This window comes from Dermochelys coriacea, chromosome 8 (genome assembly GCF_009764565.3).
Source record: "Dermochelys coriacea isolate rDerCor1 chromosome 8, rDerCor1.pri.v4, whole genome shotgun sequence".
In the NCBI taxonomy this organism is placed as follows: Eukaryota; Metazoa; Chordata; order Testudines; family Dermochelyidae; genus Dermochelys; species Dermochelys coriacea.
The window spans coordinates 1,349,150-1,373,025 of NC_050075.1; the positions used below are offsets into that span (position 1 = coordinate 1,349,150).

Consider the following 23,876-nt stretch of genomic DNA (forward strand, 5'->3'; position numbering starts at 1 on the left):
GAGCCTGGTGGGACTCCAGTCCCAGTCATGCTGCAGCAGGAGCTAAGAGAGAAAGAGAGCCCTGTGGGGCAGGTCCCCCTGCGCCATGCTGCTCAGAAGCGGGTGGTGGGCACTGCTGTCCCCAGGGCCAGCACTGGTGCCCTGCCCCCTGGACAGGGGACAGAAGTGGGCAGGGCTGCAGCAGGTGGTACTGGATGGTAGCAGCAGGGGGGCTGGACCCTAGGCACCACTGGGGGGCACATCCACTCTCCATGTCAGGTGGGCAAAGCCTCCCCTCTGGGCACCTGCACCAGCAGGCACCTGCTCAGGTGTCTTCAGTGCTGGAGCTCACATGCACCCTCCACTCCGGGTTCCCAAAGCCTTCGCTGCTGGAGCTGGCACAGGCCTGCCCTGGCCTGCACAGCTGGATGCTGGCGGGGGGGCACGAGACCCAGAAGTGAGCCCCCCACCCCGCAGGCAGACACAGAGTCAGTGGTTGGATGCAGCACTTGCATTGTGGGAATTTACATCACACTTCCCACCACAGGCGGAGCCCTCTCCCACCCCGTGCCAGCCCAGCCCGCTGGGGGAAGGCCCCTGCCTCAACCTCCCCCGGGCGGGGCACTGCCAGGAGTCCCGGGAGCCCAACCGGGCACTCACACCACAAACTTGTTCTTCGTGAGGGAGCCGCTCTTGGTGGCCGTGTCCGCATGGGCCTGGTACCCGATCACCACCTTGTGGGACAGCCCCAGACGGTCCTTGTACACCCGCCTGGGGAAAGAGCGTGCTCTTGGGTTCCGCCCCCCTCAGCCCCGGGAGCCGCAAGGCCCCGTCCCAGCTTGAGGAGCCAGAGGCACTAACGCAGAACAGCCCCCCCGCCACCCCACCTGCCCAGCACTGCAGGGAGCTCCTGGCGGCCTCCAGGCTGATCCCAGCTCGGCGCCAGGCCTGCAGAGTACCATGCCCGGCCCGTGGCGCTGGGGGCCGTGGCCTGCCTAGCAAGGGGCATTTGGGGAGCACTGTGGCCAAACCCCCACCCCCGGCCCTGACAGAGCCATTGGAGCCGCCTTACCCAATGTGGGTGACCCCGTCCCGGTTCTCCGCCTCTCGGGTCCAGATTGCGATCTTGTCCCCCTTGGCCCGGATGTTGATGACGGCCCCACAGATGTCCTCGCTATAGGGGCCGAACGTCTCACCAATCAGGCACAGCAGCTGTGCACGGGGGAGTCCCCTGGGTCACCATGGGTCTGCGGCATCTGCTCCCCGGGGGGGCCAGGCTAGCACCCATCCCCCAGGCCGGGCAGCGTGACACCCTTGAGGAGCTGTTACTCTGCCCCATGGCAAGGAGAGAGCTGCTGGCTCAACCCAGCAGCCCCATGGGAGAAGCCAGGTGCACCGGATCTGAGAGGCCCCTGAAGGGTTCAATGTGAGGAGCTGCCAAGGATTCCTGCCCCACCGGGGGAAGCTGTGGCTGGTATCCAACCCCCCCTGGTGCAGAAGGGTCCCCTCGCTGGGACTTTTCAGAGGGAGAGCGGAGCCCTGGGGCCCAGCCCCAGGGTTAGGGCAGAGGCGGGGGCTTAGAACCCACCCAGCCCAGCTGCGGGACGGGGGCACAAGGGGTGCTAGGGCTGCAACTCGCTCTCACCGTCTCCAGCCAGAAGCGGTCCAGCTCCGTGTGTCTCTGCTGCTTGGCCAGCGTGATGAGCCAGCGCCCGCCCCGCTTGTTCCGGTTGTCTTCCCACATGGGCTCAATCCCGTCCTGGGCCAGGGAGGTGCCGAGTCAAGGGGCGCAGGCAGCGGCCAGCCTCCCCCAAGACACCCCCTGCCTTCCCGACAGCCTCTTCCGCACCCTGAGCCCCTCCCCCCGGTGTCACGCTGCCCCCGCCCCAGAGGGGACGAGACCAGCCCCTCGGCTTGCCTCACACCCCGCGGGCAGCCGGGCGAGATCCCTCAGACTGGACAGGGCCAAGCACCCACTGGAGCCCTGGCACACAGACAGACCCAGCGAGCTCCCACCCCCTGGGGCCAGCTGGCTCTTTGGCACCCCTGGGTGTCCCCTAGCCACGAGGATGGGCACGGGGGGGGGCAGAGGCCTACCTTGAAGAGGGAGTAGTCGCAGCCCGACGTCAGCTTGCTGGCCAGCTGGATGTGGCTGTACAGCCTGCTCGGTGCCGGCAGAGACGAGCAGGTTAGTGGCTGGACAGAAGAATCTGGTGCAGCAGCCCCCCAAAACCCCTAGCACACCCATCCCCCACAACGCCACCTGGGGCCCAGAGGGGTGAACACCCTCCTCCCACGGGTCAGAGACACTGAACCCCAACCTCCCTCTGCCGAGCCCCGGGCACAGACGGGAGCGAAGTCCCCATGCAGACACCAGGGGAGACGCCAGGGCTGGGGCCATGAGCCCATAAGTGCCAGCCCCGACCCCGGGCTACCCCCCAGGGACATGCACCAGCTGCCTCATTCCCACGCCCACTGCCTGTCCCTCCCGCCCATGAGGGACACACACAGGGGGTGGTCACCCCGCTCAGACAGGGGAGCCCCCAAGATCCCTCTGCAGAAGTTGAAGCAACCCCGCCCCAGCAGCAGGGACCAGAGGGGGACTCACGCCCAGAAATCCTCCGCGGTGCTGAACTTGGTGACCAGACGCAGGTTCGCCTGCCACGTCTTGCTCTTGTCATTCTTGAAGAACCAGAGAGCCCACCTGGAGGGAGGGGCAGGGCTGGTTAGAGCCACACGCAGCAGAGAGCAGACATCGGACACCCCCGCGCCGGCCAGCCCGCCCCGCCACGCACCCCTGTGCCCACCCAGCCCCCCCAAGCAGCCAGCCAGCCCCCACCACACACCCCTGTGCCCACCCGGCCAGCCCCCACCACGCAACTCTGTGCCCACCCGGCCCCCACGCAGCCAGCCAGCCCACACCACACCCCTGTGTCCACCCGGCCAGCCCCCACCACACACCCCTGTGCCCACCCGGCCCCCACGCAGCCAGCCAGCCCACACCACACCCCTGTGTCCACCCGGCCAGCCCCCACCACACACCCCTGTGCCCACCCGGCCCCCACGCAGCCAGCCAGCCCACACCACACCACTGTGTCCACCCGGCCAGCCCCTGCCACACACCCCTGTGCCCACCTGGCCCCCATGCAGCCAGCCAGCCCCCGCCACACACCCCTGTACCCACCCAGCCAGCCCCCACCATGCAACCCTGTACCCACCTGGCCCCCATGCAGCAAGCCAGCCCCCACTACACCCATGTCCACCCGGCCAGCCCCTGCCACACACCCCTGTGCCCACCTGGCCCCCATGCAGCCAGCCAGCCCACACCACACCCCTGTGTCCACCCGGCCAGCCCCTGCCACACACCCGCCCCCCCTTCACTGACAGTCTGTCCTCACCCCCACCACAAGGGCTCGGCTTGGCTGGCTGCTCTGACTGGTTGCCGGGGTGGGGTCGGGGAGGAATTTCCCCAGGTCAGACTTGCAGTGACCCCACCCCCACCGCTCCTCCCTCTGCAGCGCTAGGTGTGGGTCACTCACCAGGATTATCTGGGGGGGTGTCTCCCACTTAACCCTCTCTCTGCCATTGCAGGGCTCAGTCCCTGGTGTCCTGCCCCTCCTCCGTCCCTGTCCAGCCTGCTGTGGTCTGGGAGACTGGTCTCCTGTCGTTTGTTGGGGGCAGGGGGACACTGGGGGCCAGTGACACAGGGGGTCAGATGGGATGATCAGACTCCATGACCCCTCTGAAGTCCAGGACGCCACATGGCCTTTTCCCAAAGCTGGGGGTGTCCGAGGGGCTTCCACCTGGCAATCAGAGCCACCTCTACCTCCCGCTCTGCAGCTATGGGCAAGCACCAGAGGTTCACAGCCCCTCCGTGGGGCAGGGCATCCCGGGGCACCTCACCAGCCTAGTCCCAGCATGGGTGTTTCAGCGCAGCACTCAAGGGAGCAGCAGCACAGAGCAGCTGCAGGAGGGAGCCATTGAGGTGGGGAACAGCAGGCAGGAATACAGGGGAGTGCCAGGCACTAGGGGAGCCCCCCCCCACAAGGTGCAGCCCCCCCAGCCCAGTCCAGCCAGTACCTGTTCTGCAGGGGGTGCTTGTCCAAGATCTCAGCAGCGAGCGCCTCCCTCCGGGCCTTTCGCCGCCTCTGCTCCTCTCGCCGGTGCAGAGCGCCCCCCTGCACACACTGGCGTAAGGCGTAGGGCAGACCACAAGGGCATGGCAGACTCTGGAGGGCAGAGACGGCTTCGAGGGGCCCCCAGAGGGTGGGTAAGTGGAGCCCCATGAGTAACCAAGCCAGCCTCACCACAGGTCCAGCCCCACAAGCTCTGGGTGCAGAGCGCTCCAGCCCCAGGCCCAGAGCCTAACCACATGGTTGCCAGGGCCCCATGTGCCCTGAGACAGGGACTCCCTGGCATCCCCAGGGCAGGAGCCAGGCTCCAGGTCTCCAGCACCCAGAGCGGTTCTGCAGCCTCCCCAGGCACGGCAGCACCGCAGGGCAAAGGGCCTGGCACATGAGCAGAGGTTGCTGCTTGCTGTCTTCTCCACAGCCTGAGCCCCACAGGTAGTGCAGCTCCTCCCTCCACTGCACTGTCCCCCCAGAGCCTGCCCCAGGGCTGGTGAGTCAAGCCAGTCCCCCCTCTCCTCCAGGGGACATGCACAGCCACACGGGGGCCATCACCCTGCCCAGAGCCATCTGAGACATGCGCATGCCAAGACCCCTTAACCAAGGGGCTGGCACAGCCCTGGGCAGAGCACACGGCAGGGAGCAGCCTGCCCAAGCCCCCAGGGAGCTGGCAGAGTCATTCCTCCCAGCTCCAGGGCAGGAACGTGTGGGCCAGAGCCAGGGGAACACCAGCCCACCCCAGATCCAGGCCCCCTCCAGCCAGGCCTCTTCCTGCCACCCCCACAACAGGCCACATGAAGCAGGTTGCTCGGGGTCTCCCTGGAACATTGCAGAGCCAAGGCTCTGGCTCCACACAAGTGCCATGGTGGGCTGGCACCTCAGGCTAAAGGGGGAGCTCCAGGTGGGCTCAGAGCAGCCAGGCAGCCATGGTGCAACTCACCATCTCAGCTGCAGCCATCTTCCCAGAATAGGACCCACCCCCTGCAGAGCTCCTTTTATCTGGAACCCAGACTCTTAAAGGCCCAAAGGCCCAGCTGCTGGGGGTGGGGGCAGTTAGCCCGCCGTCTCACCCCTTCCTGGCCTGCTTTCTCAGCTGGCAGGGACTTTGTGCCCCCTGGAAGCGTGGGGGGAAATCCCAAGACCAGGGCCATGGGGCAGGAGGTGTCCTGAGGGCTGGGGCAGCCCAGATGCTGCGAAGATGGGTGCTCTGCCAATGGCACTGAGAGAGAGACCTTGTCTTCCCCCGGCTGGGGGCTGCCAGTGCATCCTGTCCTGCAAGGGAACCTTCCCTACCCTATGCCGGGCCAAGGAGATGGTCTCCAGGTTTGGCCCCCTGGGATTATTGCAATCACCTTGCGACGCTGACCTCTGACCCCAGCCGCGGGAGGTCGGGGCTGTCAGAGGCTCCCAGGGCCCTGGCTGCAGTTCATGGCCACCCATGAGGGGGTGGCGGGGTCTCTCCTATCCCCAGGGCTGTGCAGTGTGGGGCCCTGGCTCTGATTTCCTGATCATCGCTCCAGCCCCAAGTAGAATGAACGTGGGGGGCAGGGATCCTGGCTGCTTTGGATCATTGGGTAAAGGGCCTGGGTCGAGCAGAAGGACAGACTGCCTCGGCGCTGGTGCCACCTGCATCTGGGGGTGTGGGCACCAGGGGCCACTTGCTCCCCGGGCTGCCCTGTCTGCGTCACACCCGGGGACCGCGGGGGGCTGCACGAGGGCCAAGCCTGTGGGTTATCCCTGCCTCTCCTGCAGCCCCCTTTCCCTGCCTGGCCCAGCCCTGCCCCCCTGCGCTCCCTGCACCCCCCCAGCCCTGCCGTTCCACCTCCCGCCAGCCACATGGTGTGTGTGGAGTGGGGCAGCCCCCTCCCTCCAGCGCTGTGGGAGCCCCCGCCCCCGCAGGAGCCAGGCCGGGGACCGGCCTGCGGGTCCCCGTTCATCCGGGCAGCGAGGAGGGGCGGCGCAGCGCAGCGCAGCGCAATATTCAGCAGGGCGAAGCGCTCCATGGCAGAGCCGCGCTGAGCCGCCCGAGCCCAGCGCCATCGCCGATTGCAGGTGAGCCCGGCGGGCCCCTCATTGCGGGGGGCAAGGACCCCCCTGGCCGCGGCCGGCACCTGCCCCGTCCCCCGGGAGCCGCCTGGCTTGTGCCTCTGCTGCGGAGTTCCCCCTCCCTCCCCGCGGCTCTTTGCATCCTTCCTGCGTTTCAAGGACACGGAGCCGGGCGGGGGGCGGCTGGCCATGGACGGGGGAGCCGAGATCTGGGGCGCTACGCTCGGAACCGGGCCGGGGGCTTCGGTCCGACCCCCCCGAGCGGCCCCAGGCGGGGTGCGCCCGGGAGGAGCCGCTCCCTGCGCCGCGGGGTGGGGGTACAGCTGTGCCCGGGTTGCCATGGCACGGGGGGGTTGTGGGCACCGCGGGCAGCGGCCCGGCTCCCAGAGCCATCTTGCGGGTCTGTCTCCATGCAGAGCCGCCGCCATGGACGCGTTCATGAAGGGCTTGTCCAAGGCCAAGGAGGGGGTGGTGGCTGCGGCGGAGAAGACCAAGCAGGGGGTGGCGGAGGCTGCGGAGAAGACCAAGGAGGGGGTGCTGTACATGGGTAAGGCTGCGGGGGGCGCTGTGCGCGGGTAGGGCTGCGGGGGGCACCGCACGCGGGTAGGGCTGCGGGGGGCACCGCACGCGGGTAGGCCTGCGGGGGGCACCGCACACGGGTAAGGCTGCGGGGGGCGCTGAACATGGGTAAGGCTGCGGGGGGCACCGCATGCGGGTAAGGCTGCGGGGGGCGCCACGCGCAGGTAGGGCTGCGGGGGGCGCTGTGCACGGGTAGGGCTGCAGGGTCGCTGCACATGGGTAAGGCTGCGGGGGGCACTGTGCGTGGGTAAGGCTGCAGGGGGCGCTGTGCGCGGGTAGGGCTGCGGGGAGCGCTGTGCGCGGGTACGGCTGCAGGGGGCGCTGCGCGTGGGTAGGGCTGCAGGGGGCGCTGCGCGTGGGTAGGGCTGCAGGGGGCGCTGTACATGGGTAAGGCTGCACGGTGCGCTGCATGCAGGTAAGGCTGCGGGGAGCGCTGTGCGCGGGTACGGCTGCAGGGGGTGCTGCACATGGGTAGGGCTGCAGGGGGTGCTGCGCGTGGGTAGGGCTGCAGGGGGCGCTGCACATGGGTAAGGCTGCAGGGGGTGCTGCGCGTGGGTAGGGCTGCGGGGGGCGCTGCACACGGGTAGGGCTGCAGGGGGCGCTGTACATGGGTAAGGCTGCACGGTGCGCTGCATGCAGGTAAGGCTGCGGGGGGCGCCGCACGCAGGTAGGGCTGCGGGGAGCGCTGTGCGCGGGTACGGCTGCAGGGGGCGCTGCACATGGGTAGGGCTGCAGGGGGCGCTGCGCGTGGGTAGGGCTGCAGGGGGCGCTGTACATGGGTAAGGCTGCACGGTGCGCTGCATGCAGGTAAGGCTGCGGGGGGCTCCGCGCGCAGGTAAGGCTGCGGGGAGCGCTGTGCGCGGGTAGGGCTGCAGAGGGTGCTGCACATGGGTAAGGCTGCGGGGGGCTCCGCGCGCGGGTAAGGCTGCGGGGGGCGCCGCGCGCAGGTAGGGCTGCGGGGAGCGCTGTGCGCGGGTAGGGCTGCAGGGGGCGCTGCACATGGGTAAGGCTGCAGGGGGCGCTGCGCGTGGGTAGGGCTGCGGCAGGTGCTGCGCGCGGGTAGGGCTGCGGGGGGCGCCGCGCGCAGGTAGGGCTGCGGGGGGCGCTGTGAGCGGGTAGGGCTGCGGGGAGTGCTGCACATGGGTAGGGCTGCAGGGGGTGCTGCGCGTGGGTAGGGCTGCGGGGGGCGCTGCACACGGGTAGGGCTGCAGGGGGCGCTGTACATGGGTAAGGCTGCACGGTGCGCTGCATGCAGGTAAGGCTGTGGGGGGCGCCGCGCGCAGGTAAGGCTGCGGGGGGCGCTGTGCGCGGGTAGGGCTGCAGAGGGCGCTGCACATGGGTAAGGCTGCGGGGGGCTCCGCGCGCGGGTAAGGCTGCGGGGGGCGCCGCGCGCAGGTAGGGCTGCGGGGAGCGCTGTGCGCGGGTAGGGCTGCAGGGGGCGCTGCGCGTGGGTAAGGCTGCAGGGGGCGCTGCGCGTGGGTAGGGCTGCGGCAGGCGCTGCGCGCGGGTAGGGCTGCGGGGGGCGCCGCGCGCAGGTAGGGCTGCGGAGAGCGCTGTGCGCGGGTAGGGCTGCAGGGGGCGCTGCACATGGGTAAGGCTGCAGGGGGCGCTGCGCGCGGGTAGGGCTGCGGGGGGCGCTGCACATGGGTAAGGCTGCGGGGGCTTGGCAGAGCTGGGGTCGGGCACCACCCCGGCTGTGGGTGCGCAGAGCCCAGTGGAGGGGTGCAGGCAGGCAGCAGTCTGGGGCGATGGACGGGGCAGGTAGGTGAGGCTCTGCCCACAGCTCCGGGGCAGGGGCAGGCCCAGTGCCTTCATCCAGCCCTGGGGTGTCAGGGGCTCCCCGCCCTGCCAGCAGCTGGGAGCAGCAGGCCAGGCAGAGCCCAGGCGCTGGAGCTGGGCAGGGGAGGTTCAGCCCTGGGCAAAGGACAGCATGCCAGAGCCAGGGGGTCCCGGGCCCGGGAATGTCACCCACAGCTGCCCCCATCTCCAAGGGTGGCCCATGGAGCCTGCCGGTCCCCCAGTGCAATGCCAGGCCCAGGTCTTGGCCACGTGAGTGCCTGGAGCTCCCCCAGCTGAGATGGGGCAGCTGCCAGGTGCTCTGCGCAACTCAGCAGTTGGTGGGTCTGGGCCCCTGGGGGGCACTGGCAGGGGGGCTTGCTGGCACCCAGGCCATAGGCAGGAGGTGCGCTCTGTCCTGGCTGGCTGGTGCCCACGTCCCCCCTGCAAAGTTCAGGCCGCTCAGACTGGCACAGAGCCAAGAGCCCCCTGTGCCCAGGGCCCCACAGAGCTCCTCAGTACCCGCATTCACTGCACTGGCCCGTCCCCGCCGGCCGGGAAGCAGCAGCACCCCACGTGCTGAGGATCGGGCCATGATGGAGTGTCTGGGGCCTGCTTGCCTGCCCCAGCTCCGGGTCTGGGTCCATTGCTGTGGATTGGCCGGCCCAGGCTGTATGGGGGAAGCTCTCCATCAGGGACCGGGGGCTCGTGGTGACGTCGCTCGGCCGTGGGGGGATGAGGGCCAGGAAAGCTGCTTGGGGGACATGCGGACTGAACAGCCGAGGAGCAGGGGACTTCAACTTCCACGCCCTAGATCCTCCCGCGGTTAGTGGAAGACCCGGCAGGGGGTGCTGGGGGGCGCTCCCAGCTACTGCGGTCTGAGCCTCTCCCTGCAGGGGGCGCTGTGGGGAGCGGGGCAGCCGTGCTGGGTGTGGCTCCAGTCCTGGCCTGGCCCAGAGGGAGGCGCTGCTCTTAAGGGCTCGAGTGGGGGTGAGCCAGGCTGGGGGAATGAGGCGCTAAGGGCTCAGCCCCCCGCGCTCTGTGCAGAGCGGGGCATTGCTCTGACGGGGAGTTGGCAGCCGAAGCCTCCTGGGCTGGGGAGCGTGAAGTCCCTGGCAGGGCTGCTTTCCAGACACTCCCAGACCAGCCCCCTCCCCGCTGCAGGGGTGTCGTGCTCTGGCACTGCCCCCCCCGCCCCAGGGTGGGCTCAGATCTTGGCAGCTCAGTCTAATTCCCAAGTCAGCCCCCTGCCTGGGCTCTGCTCATGGGGATTCATGTCCAGCAGGCCAAGGGGCTGTCAGGGGGGCTGGGGGCTGAGCGCGCACCCAGGGGGCTCAGCTTGTGGAAGCCTGTCCCACCACAGCTTGGCACCTCTCGCCCCTCAAGCTGGGCAGAGCCCCTGCAGCTGGTGACGTGGGGCCCAGAGGAGGCCACTTTGGGGAGGGACTTGATTTAGTCCTGAGAGCGGGAGGGGAGAGGAACAAACAGCTGCCCCAGAGCCCACGCCAGGGAGACTGAGATCCCTCCGCCCACGTCTCCCAGCAGGAGTGCCCTACGTGGGGCACGAGAGCTGGCTGGATGAGGTGCTCCCAGCTGCTCCCAGCAGGGGGTGCTGTAGGGAGCGGGGGGAGCGCTGGGTGAGGGAGGGGGTGCAGGGCTGGTGTAGCAGGGGCTGCGGGTCGGGACTGAGGGGCACCAGCAGGGCTGGGGGAGCAGAAAGGAAGGGAGATGTTACCCTGTGGCCTCTCCCATATCCACGGGTCCCAGCCACAGCTCTGGGGCGGGGCAGGAAATGGGGCACATGGGGCAGCCATCGCGGGCAATCCCTGCTTCCCGCGACTCCCATACGCCCAACCAGGGGCTGCACCGTCCCATGTGACCTGCGTGGCCAATCACGGCAGCTTGGGTCTCCTTTCCAGTGCACTCCTGGAGGATTCAGGAGTGGGGCGAGGAGCAGTTCCCCTGCAGGGGGGCAGCATGGAGCTCAGCCCATCAGGGCACCTATGGGGCAAGCACTGGGAGCCCCAGACCCCCCATCCCTGCACCATGGCCCCATGCCACTCCCCTTGGGAACTGCAGAGGTCCATCTCTCTCTCCGCCATATGCACCCCAGCAGCTGAGGAGTATCTGCTTGGGTCCTTCTGTCCCCTTGGGGCAGGTTGGCAGGGTCCCCCAGAGCCGTGGGCCTTGGAATTGCGCTGCACAGGGCAGTTCCCCTTTCACAGCTATGATCTTAGGCTCTTGGCAAACTCAGGCATTCAGCTCTTCTGTCTCTTACCCCAGCATTTGTTGTCTCTGGCTCGATGATCCTGCTGGACATTGGCACTGAGGTTCTGGTCCCTCTGCCCGTGGGTCTCTGCCCTGGAGATGCTAACGAGCTCTGGGGGTGCTGCAATGTGCTAATGGTGCTACCACTTTGCTCTTCACACTGATGTTTCTGCTACCCTGTGTGATCTGGCAAAGCCAGGGCTTGCCCCCATCTATCACAAACGTGCCCCGTGAATCCATTACTAACCCTGGCGGGCGAGCTGGGATTCCCAGCGGGTGAGGACGGTGCCCCTCGATGCCTGTGGGATTGCTCCCAGTTCAGTCACATGTCAGGACAGCCTGAGTCCGTGTGCAGGTGTCAGACATGTTGTAAGTGACTCTCTGCTGCGCTAGAACTGCCCCCACCCAGCCTTGGACCCAGGGTGGCAGGGACCCTGCGTTCCCTCACGTCCTCTTCCCACAGATGCCATGTTTGGCTGCCTCCCGCTGCAGGGCAGCCTCTGCCAGGCAAGCACAGCACCTTCTGGGCACTGCGATGGCCCCTTCTTGTGCTGCTGGGACTGTCCTTGTGCTGGGCATGAGCAGAATCCCACCGCAGGCACCAGCTGGCATCCCTGAAACGTCCGTGCTGGGCAGAGTCTGGTCTCCTCAGGCTCGGGAGGGTGGCGCTGCCTGTGAGTCTTGTTCAAGCTCCTCCCCTTCCCCCAGGCTCCGAGCCAGTTTCACGGCAAACCTGCCCCTGCAACTCCAGCTTCACCACAGCGGGCACCTGGGAAGCCCATCTGCTCCGAGCTGCTCCGTACGGGGCCTGTCGTTCCCTGGAGCCCTGGCTGAGCATCACAGCCTGGTCCCTGGGCTCTGCCTTCCAGCACCTTGGGGGCCAGGCCTGCCTGGGCTGATCTCTGCTCAGAAACTGCCCCCAGCCCAGCCCAGGCCAGGGCCCACTGTCCTGCCAAGGTGCTTTGGGGTCCGCCAGCGCTGGCTTTGCAACGCACCCGCCCGTCCCTTGCCCATAGCAGCATCACGGCGCCCCCCTTCCCCACGGCACCCCCTCCCACAGCCCCCCTTCCTCACGGCGTCCCCCTTTCCCCACAGTGCTCCCTCCCACAGCGCCCCTTCCCCACGGCACCCCCCTTCCCTATAGTACCCCCCTCCCACAGCTCCCCTTCCCTATGACACCCCCTCCCAGCCACTCAGACTGCTGGCCACTGCCCCAACCTGGGAGTTCCTAGGCTCTTGGGATGGAGATGGATCTAACACCCACCTGAGCTGCCCCCTGGGTCCTGGCTGCCTAGCCCCTAGCTCAGGGCTGGTGTCACGGCATCCCCAGGCGATGCTCTGGAGCTGCTCCCCACGAAGCCAGGCAGGACTTTGGGGGAGTCTCCTCTCTGGGAGCAGCCTGTCTGCAGGACACACAGCTCACCCGGCTTCCCCCTTCCTGGGTCTGACCTCGGAGCATCCAGCATCCTCTGCCCCTCCGTGCGCTTCCCACAGCGAGTCCGCCCAGGCGGGGTCCTGGGGAAGCCAGAGGGTCCAGCCCCCCAACTCCAGTCAGACGTGACTCTCAGCCAGCCAGTAAAACAGAAGGTTTATTAGACGACAGGAACATGGTCTAAACCAGAGCTTGTAGGTACAGAGACCAGGACCCCTCAGTCAGGTCCGTCTTGGGGGGCAGGGAGGCCAGAGCCCCATCTGGACCTCCCTCCATTTCCCCAGCCAGTTCCCAACTGAAACTCTCTCGCCCCTCCTCCAGCGTTTGTCTCTTTCCTTGGCCGGGAGGCCACCTGATCTCTTTGTTCTCCAACCCCTTCAGTTGGCACCTTTGCAGAGGAGGGGCCCAGGTCATCAGTGGCCAGGAGACAGGGTGTTGGCCATTCTGTGTGCCGACATCATCACACTGGCCCTCTAGGGCTCTGCAACAATCACACCCCCTGATCCTCCCACCTAGATACTTAAGAAATGCATAGGGGAAACTGAGGCACTCACACAGTATCCAGAGAGAACATTAAGAGCATTCCCTCTTCGTCACATCTCTCCCCCTTTCGAGACCAAACTGAGCGGGATCACTTTAGCCGGTGACCTGGGGAATTTCGAACCCACCAATGTTCCCATGGATGCCCCAGCATCTCTCCTGTTCCTTGGTGGGAGTTACACCAGGCCCTTCCAGTTTCACACTGTCTCTTAGGTCGGGTGTGCTTGATGGCACTCACAGGCCGCACGTGGGAAGGTTTATGCTGACAGTGCCCGTTTGCCACCCCACAATCCCCAAACTGGGATCGGGTCTTCTTGGGTCTTCTCCCAGCGCTCCAGACTGGAGGTCCGTGATTCTTGACCGTGGCCACACTCTGGCCATGTGTCTCTGTCACCTGCCGCTCGGCATCAGCCCCTTTCATTAGATGCAGCCACGTCGGGGCAGAGGGGTCAGTAGACACCGCAAAGCACCACCCAAAGAGATACGGCTGCAGCTTCTTAAGGGCCTGCCCCACGGCCAGGCATTTTTTCTCTATGGCCACGTAATTCCGCTCCTGGGGCAGCAGCTTCTTGCTCAGGTACCCAATGGGGTGTCTCTCCCCCTTGGCATCGACTTGCATCAGCACCGCGCCCAGCCCTGCATCTGAGGCGTCGGTGAACACAGAAAAGGGCTTGGCACTGTCCGGGTTTACCAGATTTACCGGGCCCTGGATTAGAGCCTCCTTCAGCGCACAGAGAGCCCCCTGGCACTGCTCGGTCCAGACCACTTTGTCTGGCTTCCTCATCTTACATAGCTCAGTGATGGGGGCAGCTGGGGAGCTCAAGTAGGGTACAAACCTCTGGTCGTACCCCACCATCCCAGTAAAGGCCTGGCCCTGTTTCTTGGTCTGGGGAACAGACCAATCTCTGATCTTTACCCTTACACTTTCCAGCTTTTACCATCAGTTCTGCCTCCTTGGGGCAGCCCAGCACCCTCTTCATCTGGGACACGTGTTCCTCACAGATCTGGCTAAAGACACAGATGTCATCAATGGACGCCAGGGCCAAGTTCTTCATCCTCCTCAGTAGCCGATCCACCCGGCGCTTGGGGGTGGCCGACGCCCCTTGAGGTCAAAAGGCAGGACCATGAACTCAGAGAGCCCCAAAGGGGTGGTGAAGGCAGATTTCAACCTGCCATCTGGGTCCAAAGGCACCTGCCAGTCGCCTTTGGGGGGATCCCTAGTAGAGAGGTAATGGGCACCCCAGCCTGTCTAGAATCTCCCCAGGCCTAGGGATGGGGTAGACATTGGACACGGTGATGGCATTAAGCTTCTGATAGTCCCCACAGAATCGGATCGACCCGTCTTTCTTGGGGACCAGCCCCACTGGTGAGGCCCATGGGCTGCTGAATGGCTGGATCACCCCTAAAGCCAGCCTGTCCTTGACCTCTCTCTCCAGACTCGGGGCTGTTTTCCCAGTGACTCTGAACGGGGACACCTGATGGGAGGATTGGCTCCCACCTCAGGGAAGAGATCGACCGGGGGTCTTCTCCCTTCTCCTCCCAACTGTCCCTTACCAGGTCCAGGGGTCCCCTCACTCTCCTCCCACACAGCAGCTCAAAGGGAAGAACCTGGTGGATTCCTGGGGCATGTCCCCGTACCACAGGTGGGCAGGTCCTTGTCCCCGTCCTGCGGATGCTGATTGATAGACGTTCTCAGCATCGTCCCCAGGGCCCCATAGACTCTCTCCACCAGCCCGTGGGATGGAGGGTGACCTGCAGAGACCCAGGTGGGCCAGACTCCCCATCTCTCCCACCAGCCCCGGAGCCGGGCTGACAGGACATTGGACCTCTGGTCTGTAAGGACCCCGCTGGGGACCCCCCTCTGCTGAAGATGGTCAGCAGTGCGTCTGCCCTGGTGTCTGCCTCGGTGGAGGACAGAGCCCCCGCCCCTGGGTAGCGGGTGGCGAGATCCATCACCCCCAGGATGTATTTCTTCCCTGCCCGGGTTGCCTTGCTGAGGGGCCCCACTATGTCCATGGCCCCCTTCTGGAAAGGTTCTCTGTGGTGGGCAGGGATTTCCAGGGGGCTTCACCCTTATCCCGGCCTTCCCCCCCACTGGCCGGGGTCACAGGACCTGCCGGGCCGCCGGGCCGTGTCCCAGACTCCGGGCCAGTCACAGTTCTGCAGCAGCCGCTGCCTGGGGCCTGGATCCCCTGGCGTCCCAAGAGAGGGACATCGTGGGCCAGGTACGACAGCCGGCGGCGACACTTCTGGGGCACCCCCAGGGGCCTCCTGATCCCCACAGTTCTGCTTCCCCTGGGGGAGCCCCTTCCCGGTACAGGAATCCCTTCTCTCACGGGGATCTGCCCCTGCAGCCTTCCCCACGGGGGTTTGCAGCCTGTGGCCAGCAAGTCCCCTCAGCTCCTCCAAGGAGGGATCCTCCTGCGGCTCGGTCTGGAATTCAGCGGCTGGGGCAGGGAGCGGGACCTGCTCCCTCTCGCGGGCTGGGCCTGGGGTCACAGCCCCGCTGAGCCCTGTCCCTGGTCGCTCCCTCCCTGCCGTGGGATCACTTCCCCGCAGCACCTCTGGACCAGGCAAACCTGGTTGGCAGCCGAGCTGCCCTGCCTGTGTCTCCCCCAACTCAGCTGGGGTCTCAGCTCCCCCCTTGCTCAGCGCTGCCCTTTCTGTCCCAGTGGGGGTAGGCAGTGAGCTCGCTGCTTTCCTCACTGCATCAGAGCTAGCGTGAGCCCCCTCTCCGATGTGCAGGAGGCCAGGGAACATCTCTCTGTCCCACCCAGCCCCAGGGCTCTGGTTACAGGCAGGCAGGTATCTTGAACCTAGCAGCTCCTCCCTGCTGCCAGCCAGGTCATCTGCATTTTCACTGACATTTCCCTTTCTGCGGATTGATTCCCTGGATTCAAATTCAAACCCTTGGAGGAGAGGAGCAGGGCCTGGATCCTGTCCTAAAGAGACACAGTCACCCCCCCAACAGGACCTCATAGCTGATATCCTGAAGAACCCCAACGGCCAGCCAGCCCCACCCCTCCTGTGTCTGCACAGGGATCCGGGCCATAGGCAGGGCGAGGGGCTTCATCCCTGGGACCCTCACCCAGCTCACACAGCCCCTCAGCATCTGGTGAGGTTGCACCTCCCCACCCATCTGTCTGACAGAGTCTATGACCTTGGGACCCAGCAAGGAGCTAGACACTGGGGCTTTTCCGCAGGGTCCCCCTGGTTCAAATCACCAGCCTGCTCAAAGGCAGTGAGGGGGCATCCACATCCCCCCCTTAACCAGGGGCAGCAATTTAGTCTCGAGGTTCCCTGCGGAACTGGCACCCCGGGGTCTATCCCCGCTCACCTCTGGGAGGTCCCCTCTGCCCCTCTGCTCCACCATTGCCAGTTCAGTGCTCTCGCTGTCTCTCACGGTCCTCTCGCTCTCTCAAACTCAGCTGTTTCGCATGCTCCGTGCACAGGGAGCACGGGGGAACACCTAGCCCGCACGGCATTGCACGCTCCGTGCTCAGGGAGCGCAGGGGAACACCTAGCCCGCACGGCATTGCACACTCCGTGCTCAGGGAGCGCGGGGAACACCTAACCCGCACAGCATTGCACGCTCCGTGCACAGGGAGTGCGGGGGAACACCTAGCCCGCACGGCATTGCACGCTCCGTGCACAGGGAGCACGGGGGAACACCTAGCCCACACGGCATTGCACGCTCCGTGCTCAGGGAGCGCGGGGGAACACCTAGCCTGCCTGGCATTGCACGCTCCATGCTCAAGGAGCGCGGCTTCCCTCTAAACACAGGCGCTAATGGCCCCGTGGAGTCCCTGGGGGCCAGCTGGGCTCAGCCAGGGTCTCTGCCCTGGCAGATGTCCACAGGCTGGGTAGCTTCTCCCTCATGGAGTTGCTCAGCCCTGCCTGCCTTCTGTGGCCTTGGCCAGCTGGTCAGGTTCTTTCCCCAATGCATCTGTCCTGCCCTCCTTTCCCCCAATATCTGTCCACTGCTCCAGAACTCCCCGGCCCTCAGCCCGGAGTGGGAAGGGCTCCCCAGATCCCCACCCTTGGAACTCCCCTGCTAGCCGCTGGGATCACCCCTACAGAGGGGCAGGCCTGATAAGGCAATTCTCCTAGCCACAGACCCCCAAACCATTGTACCTCCTGGGCTGGCCTGCGCAGGGAGCTGGGTGAGCAGTATCCAGAGGCCTGGGCACCCCCTGCACCCCCACAGCTCCTCCTTGCAGCAGCAGCCTCCACCCCAGAGCAGGGGGGGCAAGTCCTGGCCAGACCCCAGCTGCCTTCCTGGCAATGTCAGCCCTGCTCAGCGCATGCCCTCCCCTGCAGGGTGCAGATACCATGTGTGCAGGGCACCCCTGGGACAGCCAGGAACCCCCCAACCTGCCCCCGCCCCCAGCGTCTCCCCATGGGGTATCCCCAGGGAGATGCCAGCTTCTCGGCAGAGAGACCAGGGCCTCTGGGGTGAGGGGTGGTGTGTGTGTCGGGGGGGCGGCAGTACAAGGGCTGGTTGCCCCAGCTGCAGCCAGCCCCCCCCATCCCACCACAGAGGGGGTGCTGACGTGAGCCAGCTTGGCACGCCCTGCATGGACCAGCGAGGGACTGGGCCAGGCTGCTGTGCCTTGCGCTCTCCCACTGCCCCAGGTGGTGCCAGGCTGCCGTGCCATGGGGCTGGAGGAGCAGTGGGCTGGGATCGCAGAGGGTGCGGGCTCGGGGCGAAGGACATCAGCAGGGCCATGCGGTGGACCCCTATCCTGGCACCAGCCCCTCTAACCCCCTCCTCTCTCTCGCTCTCTCTCTAGGAAGCAAAACCCAGGGCGTGGTGCAAGGCGTCACCTCAGGTACCAGCTGCTCTATTCCCCCAGCCCCGTGCCACGCGTGGGCGGCGGCACTAACAAGCTCAGGCTTATTGGGGGCTGTGATGTCACCGGCCCAAAGCCCCTTATGGAAGGGGGGCCAGAACACGGGCTTGGGAGCTGCGGGGCCAGGGCTTGAAAGCCAGCTGGGAGGAACGGTCTCAGGCCGCCCCATGGCCCCAGCCTGGGGGGGCGGGAGGAGTCTGCCCCCCAGGCACATGCAGGGGTGGAGGGGAGGTGCCGGACTCCCTCGAGCTCGCTGGGGCTAGGAGTGCGAGCACAGGCCTGGGAGCCAGGCCCCCCCGAGTGCCAGGCCGAGGGCGCCACCCCCAGGCTGGGCCCTGTAACGCGGCTCCGCCTGCCTCTTCCAGTGGCTGAGAAGACCAAGGAGCAGGCGTCCCAGCTGGGAGGGGCCGTCATCTCGGGGGCCGGGAACATCGCGGCCGCCACCGGGCTGGTCAAGAAGGAGGAGTTCCCCACTGAGCTGAAGGTGAGTGTCCCCTGCAGCGAGCCGGGAGCTGCCACCTCTGCAGGGGGACCAGGGGTGTTCTGCACCCACGTCCACAGGGTGGCTGTCAGGTCCTGCCCGCTGCACCTGCCTCAGTTTCCCCTGTCTTCTGCCCATGAAAAGGAACATCATCTCAGGGGTTGTTACACCCCTCCCCGGGCACCGCTGCAGTAATTCCCTGAAAGCCGGTTTCCTATCCCCCTCTGCCTCCCCACCCCTGCTCAGGGGATCCACCCTCCCACTCCAGCTTCCCAACCAAACAGGAGCCTCCCCTTCTCCAGGGAGCCCTGCCCCAGCCTCCCGCTTCTCAGGGGCTCCCAGCTCTAGCCAGTTCTCACCAGCTTCCCCCGAGCTCCTCGCTGCCTCCTTCCCGCTAGGCCCAGATGCCCTCTCTGGAGCCCAGTGTGGGGTCAGCTGACCTGGCACAGGTCAAGGGCCAGCTCGCCCTGTGGCAGGGAGTTCCCCAGGTGCAGGAGAGCCCAGACTGTGCCAAGTGGGCGAGCCTCTGGAAGGTGGAAAGTCCAACTGTGAATTGGGTTGAGCCCCCCTGAGCCCCTACCAGGCTGCCCAGCTGCCCACAGACAATGAGCCCCTCAGTGCAGCTGATTTGGCTTCCCCTGCAGCTGAACCCAGCCGGGGCGGGGTGAGCGAGGTCTGGCCGCTGGGGAGCAGCAAGAGAAGCAGACGGCCCTTCGCTCAGTGGGTGACTCCCCCATCGCGGTTGGGTGGGAGGCCAGGACGGCACCACCACTGCCTGGAAGGGAATCGCTGAGTGGATGCGTAGATGTGCCCGGCAGGTATAGAAGGGATGCGCTGGAATGCGTGCACAGGCAGGTGGAGATGGGTGGGTGCATGCATGGACGTATGTGGGCAGATGTGTACATGGACATATGTGTTTGGAAGGGTGTGTACATGCAGGGACATGTATGGACGTGTGCATGCATGTACAAGGCCATGCGTGGGTGTGTGCACATGCAGGGATGTACAAGGACGTGTGAGTGTAAAGGCCGTGCGTGGGTGTGTGCTCGTGCAAGGATGTGCACTGCCGTGGCTGCTCTTGCTGGAACCGTGCGAGCCACCCAACAGCTGCAGCCTCTGCAAGCCGAGTTGCCACAATGAGCCGTTTGCTTCCAGCTTATCCGAAAATAGCAACAGCTGAAACAAGGCCATGGCAGCGGGCAGCTCCGTGCGGAGGGCAGGGGAGGACATGGCTGAGTCGCTCCTGGGGGCAGGGCAGTGAGCCCCAGCACAGGGCCCCTGGGGCCCGAGGGGACAGGCAGGGGGTCTGCACAGGCCCAGCCGCTGGGTGGAGCTGGACCCCTTGTGGGTCAGCAGGATCAGGCTGTGAGGGGTGCTGCCCCCTGGCCGAGGAGCCCAAACCCGTCGCACAGGCCAGCGTGGGGCAGCCAGCCAGGGCTGGAGCCCAGGGCCCCAGAGGGCATGGCCCAGCCTGGCTCCCCCCACAGCCCATCTCAGCACCAGGTGCCTGGTGCCCAGCGCTGCCCCCCTGCCCCCAGCCCCTCTGCCCCCCATTCCTTGCAGCACCGCGGGCAGGGCCCAGCCGCCCCCTCAACCAGCCAAGCTCAGGGCTGCGGGACCCGGGGACAGTGGGGCCGGGCCGGTGCCTTCACTCAGCTCCACGGGGCTGGGCATGGGGGTCGGGGGGGGCTGGCAGGGGCAGGGCTGGCCCATGGGCTCCCTGCTGGGCCAGTGGCGTGGCTTATTACCCACAATGCCCCAGGGCCCACGTACAGCACAAAGGAGAGCAATAAGTGGCCTAAACCGCACCCCCCATGGGTGTTTCTGCCCCCCACTGACCCCTGGCCCCAGAGCCCTGGTGCCCCCCACCCCTGCCCCCCAGATCCCTGGGGCACCCACCCCTGCCCCCAAGAGCCCTGCTGCCCCCCACCCCTCTGCCCCCCAGAGCCCTAGTGCTCCCACCCCCACACCTCTGCCCCCAGCCCCCCTGCTGCCTCCCCACCCCTGGCCCCCAGAGCCCTGCTGCCCCCCACCCCTCTGCCCTCGGCCCTGGAGGAGGGGCAGGTCCCCACACTTGCCAGGGCTTTGGGGTCCATCCACCCTCTGGAATCTAACTGGAAGCCCAGACCTGAGCAGAGGGAGTTGGGCACCTCCCCAAAAGGGAGCGGCTGGGCCCAGGGAGGGGGAGCACGTACCTGGCACTGGGGGTCCCCAAGCCAGGAGCTCTAGGCAGGGAGCACACGGGCGTGTGGCCTGCAGCCGGCAAGCTCCAGGGGGGGCCAAGCGTGCAGCCCCCCAGCCAGATAGAGACTGAGCAGCACCAACATACACCTGCTGCCCCCTGGCAATCCCAGAGTAACCATGCGTCAGTCAGAGCCCAGTCAGGAGTCAGGGTGGGGGAGCCCCGGGTGGGATAGCCGGGGCTGCGGGTCAGCAGTGAGGGGCACCGGCAGAGCTGGAGGGGCGGGAACCCCGGGGTGGGATAGCTGGGGCTGCAGGTCGGAAGTGAGGGGCACCACAGGGCTGGCAGGGGGTTGCGGGTCGGGAGTGAGGGGTGCTGGCAGGGCTGGCAGGGGGCTGCGGGTCGAGCATGAGGGGCACTGGCAGGGCAGTGTGGGGAGCCCCGGGTTGGGATAGCCAGGGCTGCGGGTCGGGAGTGAGGGGCACCGCAAGGCTGGCAGGGAGCTGTGGGTCAGCAGTGAGGGGCACCGACAGGGATAGTTGGGGTTGCAGGTTGGGAGGGGCACCGACAGGGCTGGCAGGGGGCTGCGGGTTGGCAGTGAGGGGCACCGCAGGGTTGGCAGGGGGCTGCGGGTCGGCAGTGAGGGGCAGGGGGCTGCGGGTCAGGAGTGAGGGGCACCGCAGGGCTGGCAGGGGGCTGTGGGTCGGCCGTGAGGGGCAGGCGGCTGCGGGTCGGGAGTGAGGGGCACCGCAGGGCTGGCAGGGGGCTGCGGGTTGGCAGTGAGGGGCAGGGGGCTGTGGGTTGGGAGTGAGGGGCACCGGAGGGCTGGCAGGGGGCTGCGGGTCGGGAGTGAGGGGCACCGCAGGGCTGGCAGGGGGCTGTGGGTCGGCCGTGAGGGGCAGGCGGCTGCGGGTCGGGAGTGAGGGGCACCGCAGGGCTGGCAGGGGGCTGCGGGTTGGCAGTGAGGGGCAGGGGGCTGTGGGTTGGGAGTGAGGGGCACCGCAGGGCTGGCAGGGGGCTGCGGGTCGGGAGTGAGGGGCACCGCAGGGCTGGCAGGGGGCTGTGGGTCGGCCGTGAGGGGCAGGCGGCTGCGGGTCGGGAGTGAGGGGCACCGCAGGGCTGGCAGGGGGCTGCGGGTTGGCAGTGAGGGGCAGGGGGCTGTGGGTTGGGAGTGAGGGGCACCGCAGGGCTGGCAGGGGGCTGCGGGTCGGGAGTGAGGGGCACCGCAGGGCTGGCAGGGGGCTGTGGGTCGGCAGTGAGGGGCACCCCAGGGCTGGCAGGGGGCTGTGGGTCGGCAGTGAGGGGCACTGGTAGGGCTGTGCGTGTGAGGCTTGCCCAGAACTCTGAGTTTCACGAGCACCGGCCAAAGCCCCAGTAACACACATCTCTGGGCCTGGCGCTGGGGCACCCCGGGAGCTGCCCCTGACACCCCCCTCTCCCCTGCAGCCTGAGGAGGTCGGGCAGGAGGCCGTGGAGGAGCCGCTGATAGAGCCCGAGGGTGAGAACTATGAGGAGCCGCCCCAGGTACGTGGGCGTGGGGGCAGGAGGAGAGACACTGCAGAGCAGGAGCCCGGATGCCCAGGAGATGGGCTCGCCTGGCCCATGGCACCAGCCACAAAGCGCTGATGCTCTCCCTCCCACACTGGTGCCCGCACCCTGGACTCCATAGCAGCTTCAGCCCTTCGGCCTGGGCAGTATGTGGCCCTGGGTACAGAGACCCCTCCCCAGACACGCTCCGGTGGGTCTCCCCTTTGCAGGCCCAGCCCTGAGCCAGAGGCCAGGCCAGGGGGTCAGAACCTTGGGGCACTGGGCACAGCCATGGGCCTGCCCTGGACTCTCTCCCATGCGGCCCATCGGAGCGGGGACAGGAGCCCAGCCCATGCCCCTTGCAGTGTCGGGAGTTCCTGGGCAGGGCAGGCTGTGGGGGCCAGGGCCCAGTGGGGCTGCAGTTCTTTGCGGCTGGGAGCTTGTAAAGGCCCCGTTCCCCAGCCCCTCTGCACTGTGGGATTGCCCCATCCAGTGAGCTGGGTAACGCTCAGGCTGAGCGTAGTGGGACCCCCCCTTCAGCCCCAGTGACACCAGCTCACACCACACCCTGCCCCGTTGGAGGGGGAAGGCGCCAGCCTGGTCACGGCCCCAGGTCGGAGCAGACTGCGCTGGGGCAGTTGTCACCCATGTGCCTTCAGGCCACTCGAGAGGGCAGGCCCAGTCCCTTGCCCCGCTGATATGAGGAAATGTCCCCGTGGCAGGCACTGCCCAGCCTGGCCGGTGCTGGTGTCGTGGCTTCACAGCAGCCCCCAGCAGGGCCCATTCCAGGGCCGGGGCATGGTCAGAGCATTCTGCGCCTGGCGGGTCTCGGCCCCATGGGCGGACAGGGCACCAGTCGGAGCAGCCCTGAGGCTGCTCTCCCCTGCACTGGGGCTGGGTCCGCTGCCTTGGTGCAGACCAGACGGGGGGGCCAGCCTGCCGCAAAGGCTTCTGAGAAGGGAGCGAGGCCGTGTCCCGCCCAGGGTCTCTGCTGCTGCACCCGTGTCGCTGCGTGGCCCGAGTGGCCCAGCTGGCCTGCTCAGTGGTGGCTGCTGAGGTGCCAGGCAGCTGGTCCCCAGCATGTGCTGGGCGCAAGGGCCCAGGGGCAGCCCCTGGCCAGGCCCAAGCTTGCGGCGCTGCTGCCCGGGTGGAGGCACCGCGCAGTCACCGGCTCACGCCAGGCACGGTCTCTTCTCCGCAGGATGATCAGGAGTACGAGCCAGAGGCGTAATGGCCGCACCCACCCCCCCACCTCCACCAGCAGCACAATGACAATACCCCCTTGTGCCCCTCCCCGGCCTCTCCACAGGCAGGTGCCAGCGCAGGGGGCCATGGTGAGGACCCTCCAGTCCATTAAGTCACAAGTTCTTCCTGCAGCCCCACTCCCAGGGGCCTCGCCGGAGGCCGTGTTGCTGTATTGTGTCCTGTAGTGCTCAGAGAAACTCGGGGGCCACGCCGCCCGGAGCGGTTTGGGTGGCCGAGGCCCGGCTTGTCGCCCTGCGTCCCTCCCAGTGCCATAAGCCCGGCCGGCCCCGTGTCTGTCCCTCGCATGTTTAGTTCAGCCGAGCGGCCTGGCCGCTGGGACCCTGGTGCAGCGCGCGCCCCCAGGGCTGCTGTACATTCGCTTGCACGTCCCTCACGGTGATTCTGCTCCTGTTTTCGTGGAACTTTGATATTCGGATGGATCATTGATGCCCTTGTGAGCCCCCCCATGCTGTCGTGTCTGTGTTTGCCAAACAAGGCTCTAAGGAGCCCCCCCGATGCTGTGTTGTGACGTGGCATGGATCCCCTCCCCTGTCCTGTGTGCGCGATTCGGGGCAGCTGCCAGTGACACAGCTGCCCCATCTGTGAATAAAGCCAGCTCTTGTCTGTAGCCGCTGGTGTGGGTCTGTTGTTCCTGGGGCAGGGTCACCCACAGGACTGGGCATGGGGGTCACACCCCACAAGGGGGTGCCAGGCACTCGCCTCCAGCCAGGGGCTTCTGGGCTAAGCCCCTGCACCAGGTCAGAGGGCAAATCACCATGCTGGGCCCAGTTCCTAGGGGCATGCCGACCTGGGCCTCTTCCCTGGGGGGCAGGGGGAGCGT

General features: G+C 66.9%; 2 protein-coding genes across 2 annotated transcripts; one reads left to right on the forward strand and one right to left on the reverse strand.

The window, feature by feature from the left end:
• Positions 1–475: 475 nt before the first annotated feature.
• Positions 476–5,105, reverse strand: EIF4E1B (eukaryotic translation initiation factor 4E family member 1B). The gene is made up of 7 exons (XM_038414897.2): positions 5,047–5,105; positions 4,060–4,157; positions 2,588–2,683; positions 2,077–2,140; positions 1,625–1,738; positions 1,052–1,191; positions 476–750 (listed from the first exon to the last, which is right to left on the reverse strand). The coding sequence occupies exons 1-7, from the start codon at positions 5,062–5,064 to the stop codon at positions 636–638; spliced, it is 645 nt and encodes a 214-aa protein (XP_038270825.1). The 5' UTR covers positions 5,065–5,105; the 3' UTR covers positions 476–635.
• Positions 5,106–5,812: 707 nt separating this feature from the next.
• Positions 5,813–23,663, forward strand: SNCB (synuclein beta). The gene is made up of 6 exons (XM_038414893.1): positions 5,813–6,158; positions 6,569–6,699; positions 17,541–17,579; positions 17,966–18,084; positions 21,710–21,787; positions 22,992–23,663. The coding sequence occupies exons 2-6, from the start codon at positions 6,579–6,581 to the stop codon at positions 23,019–23,021; spliced, it is 387 nt and encodes a 128-aa protein (XP_038270821.1). The 5' UTR covers positions 5,813–6,158; positions 6,569–6,578; the 3' UTR covers positions 23,022–23,663.
• Positions 23,664–23,876: the final 213 nt, after the last annotated feature.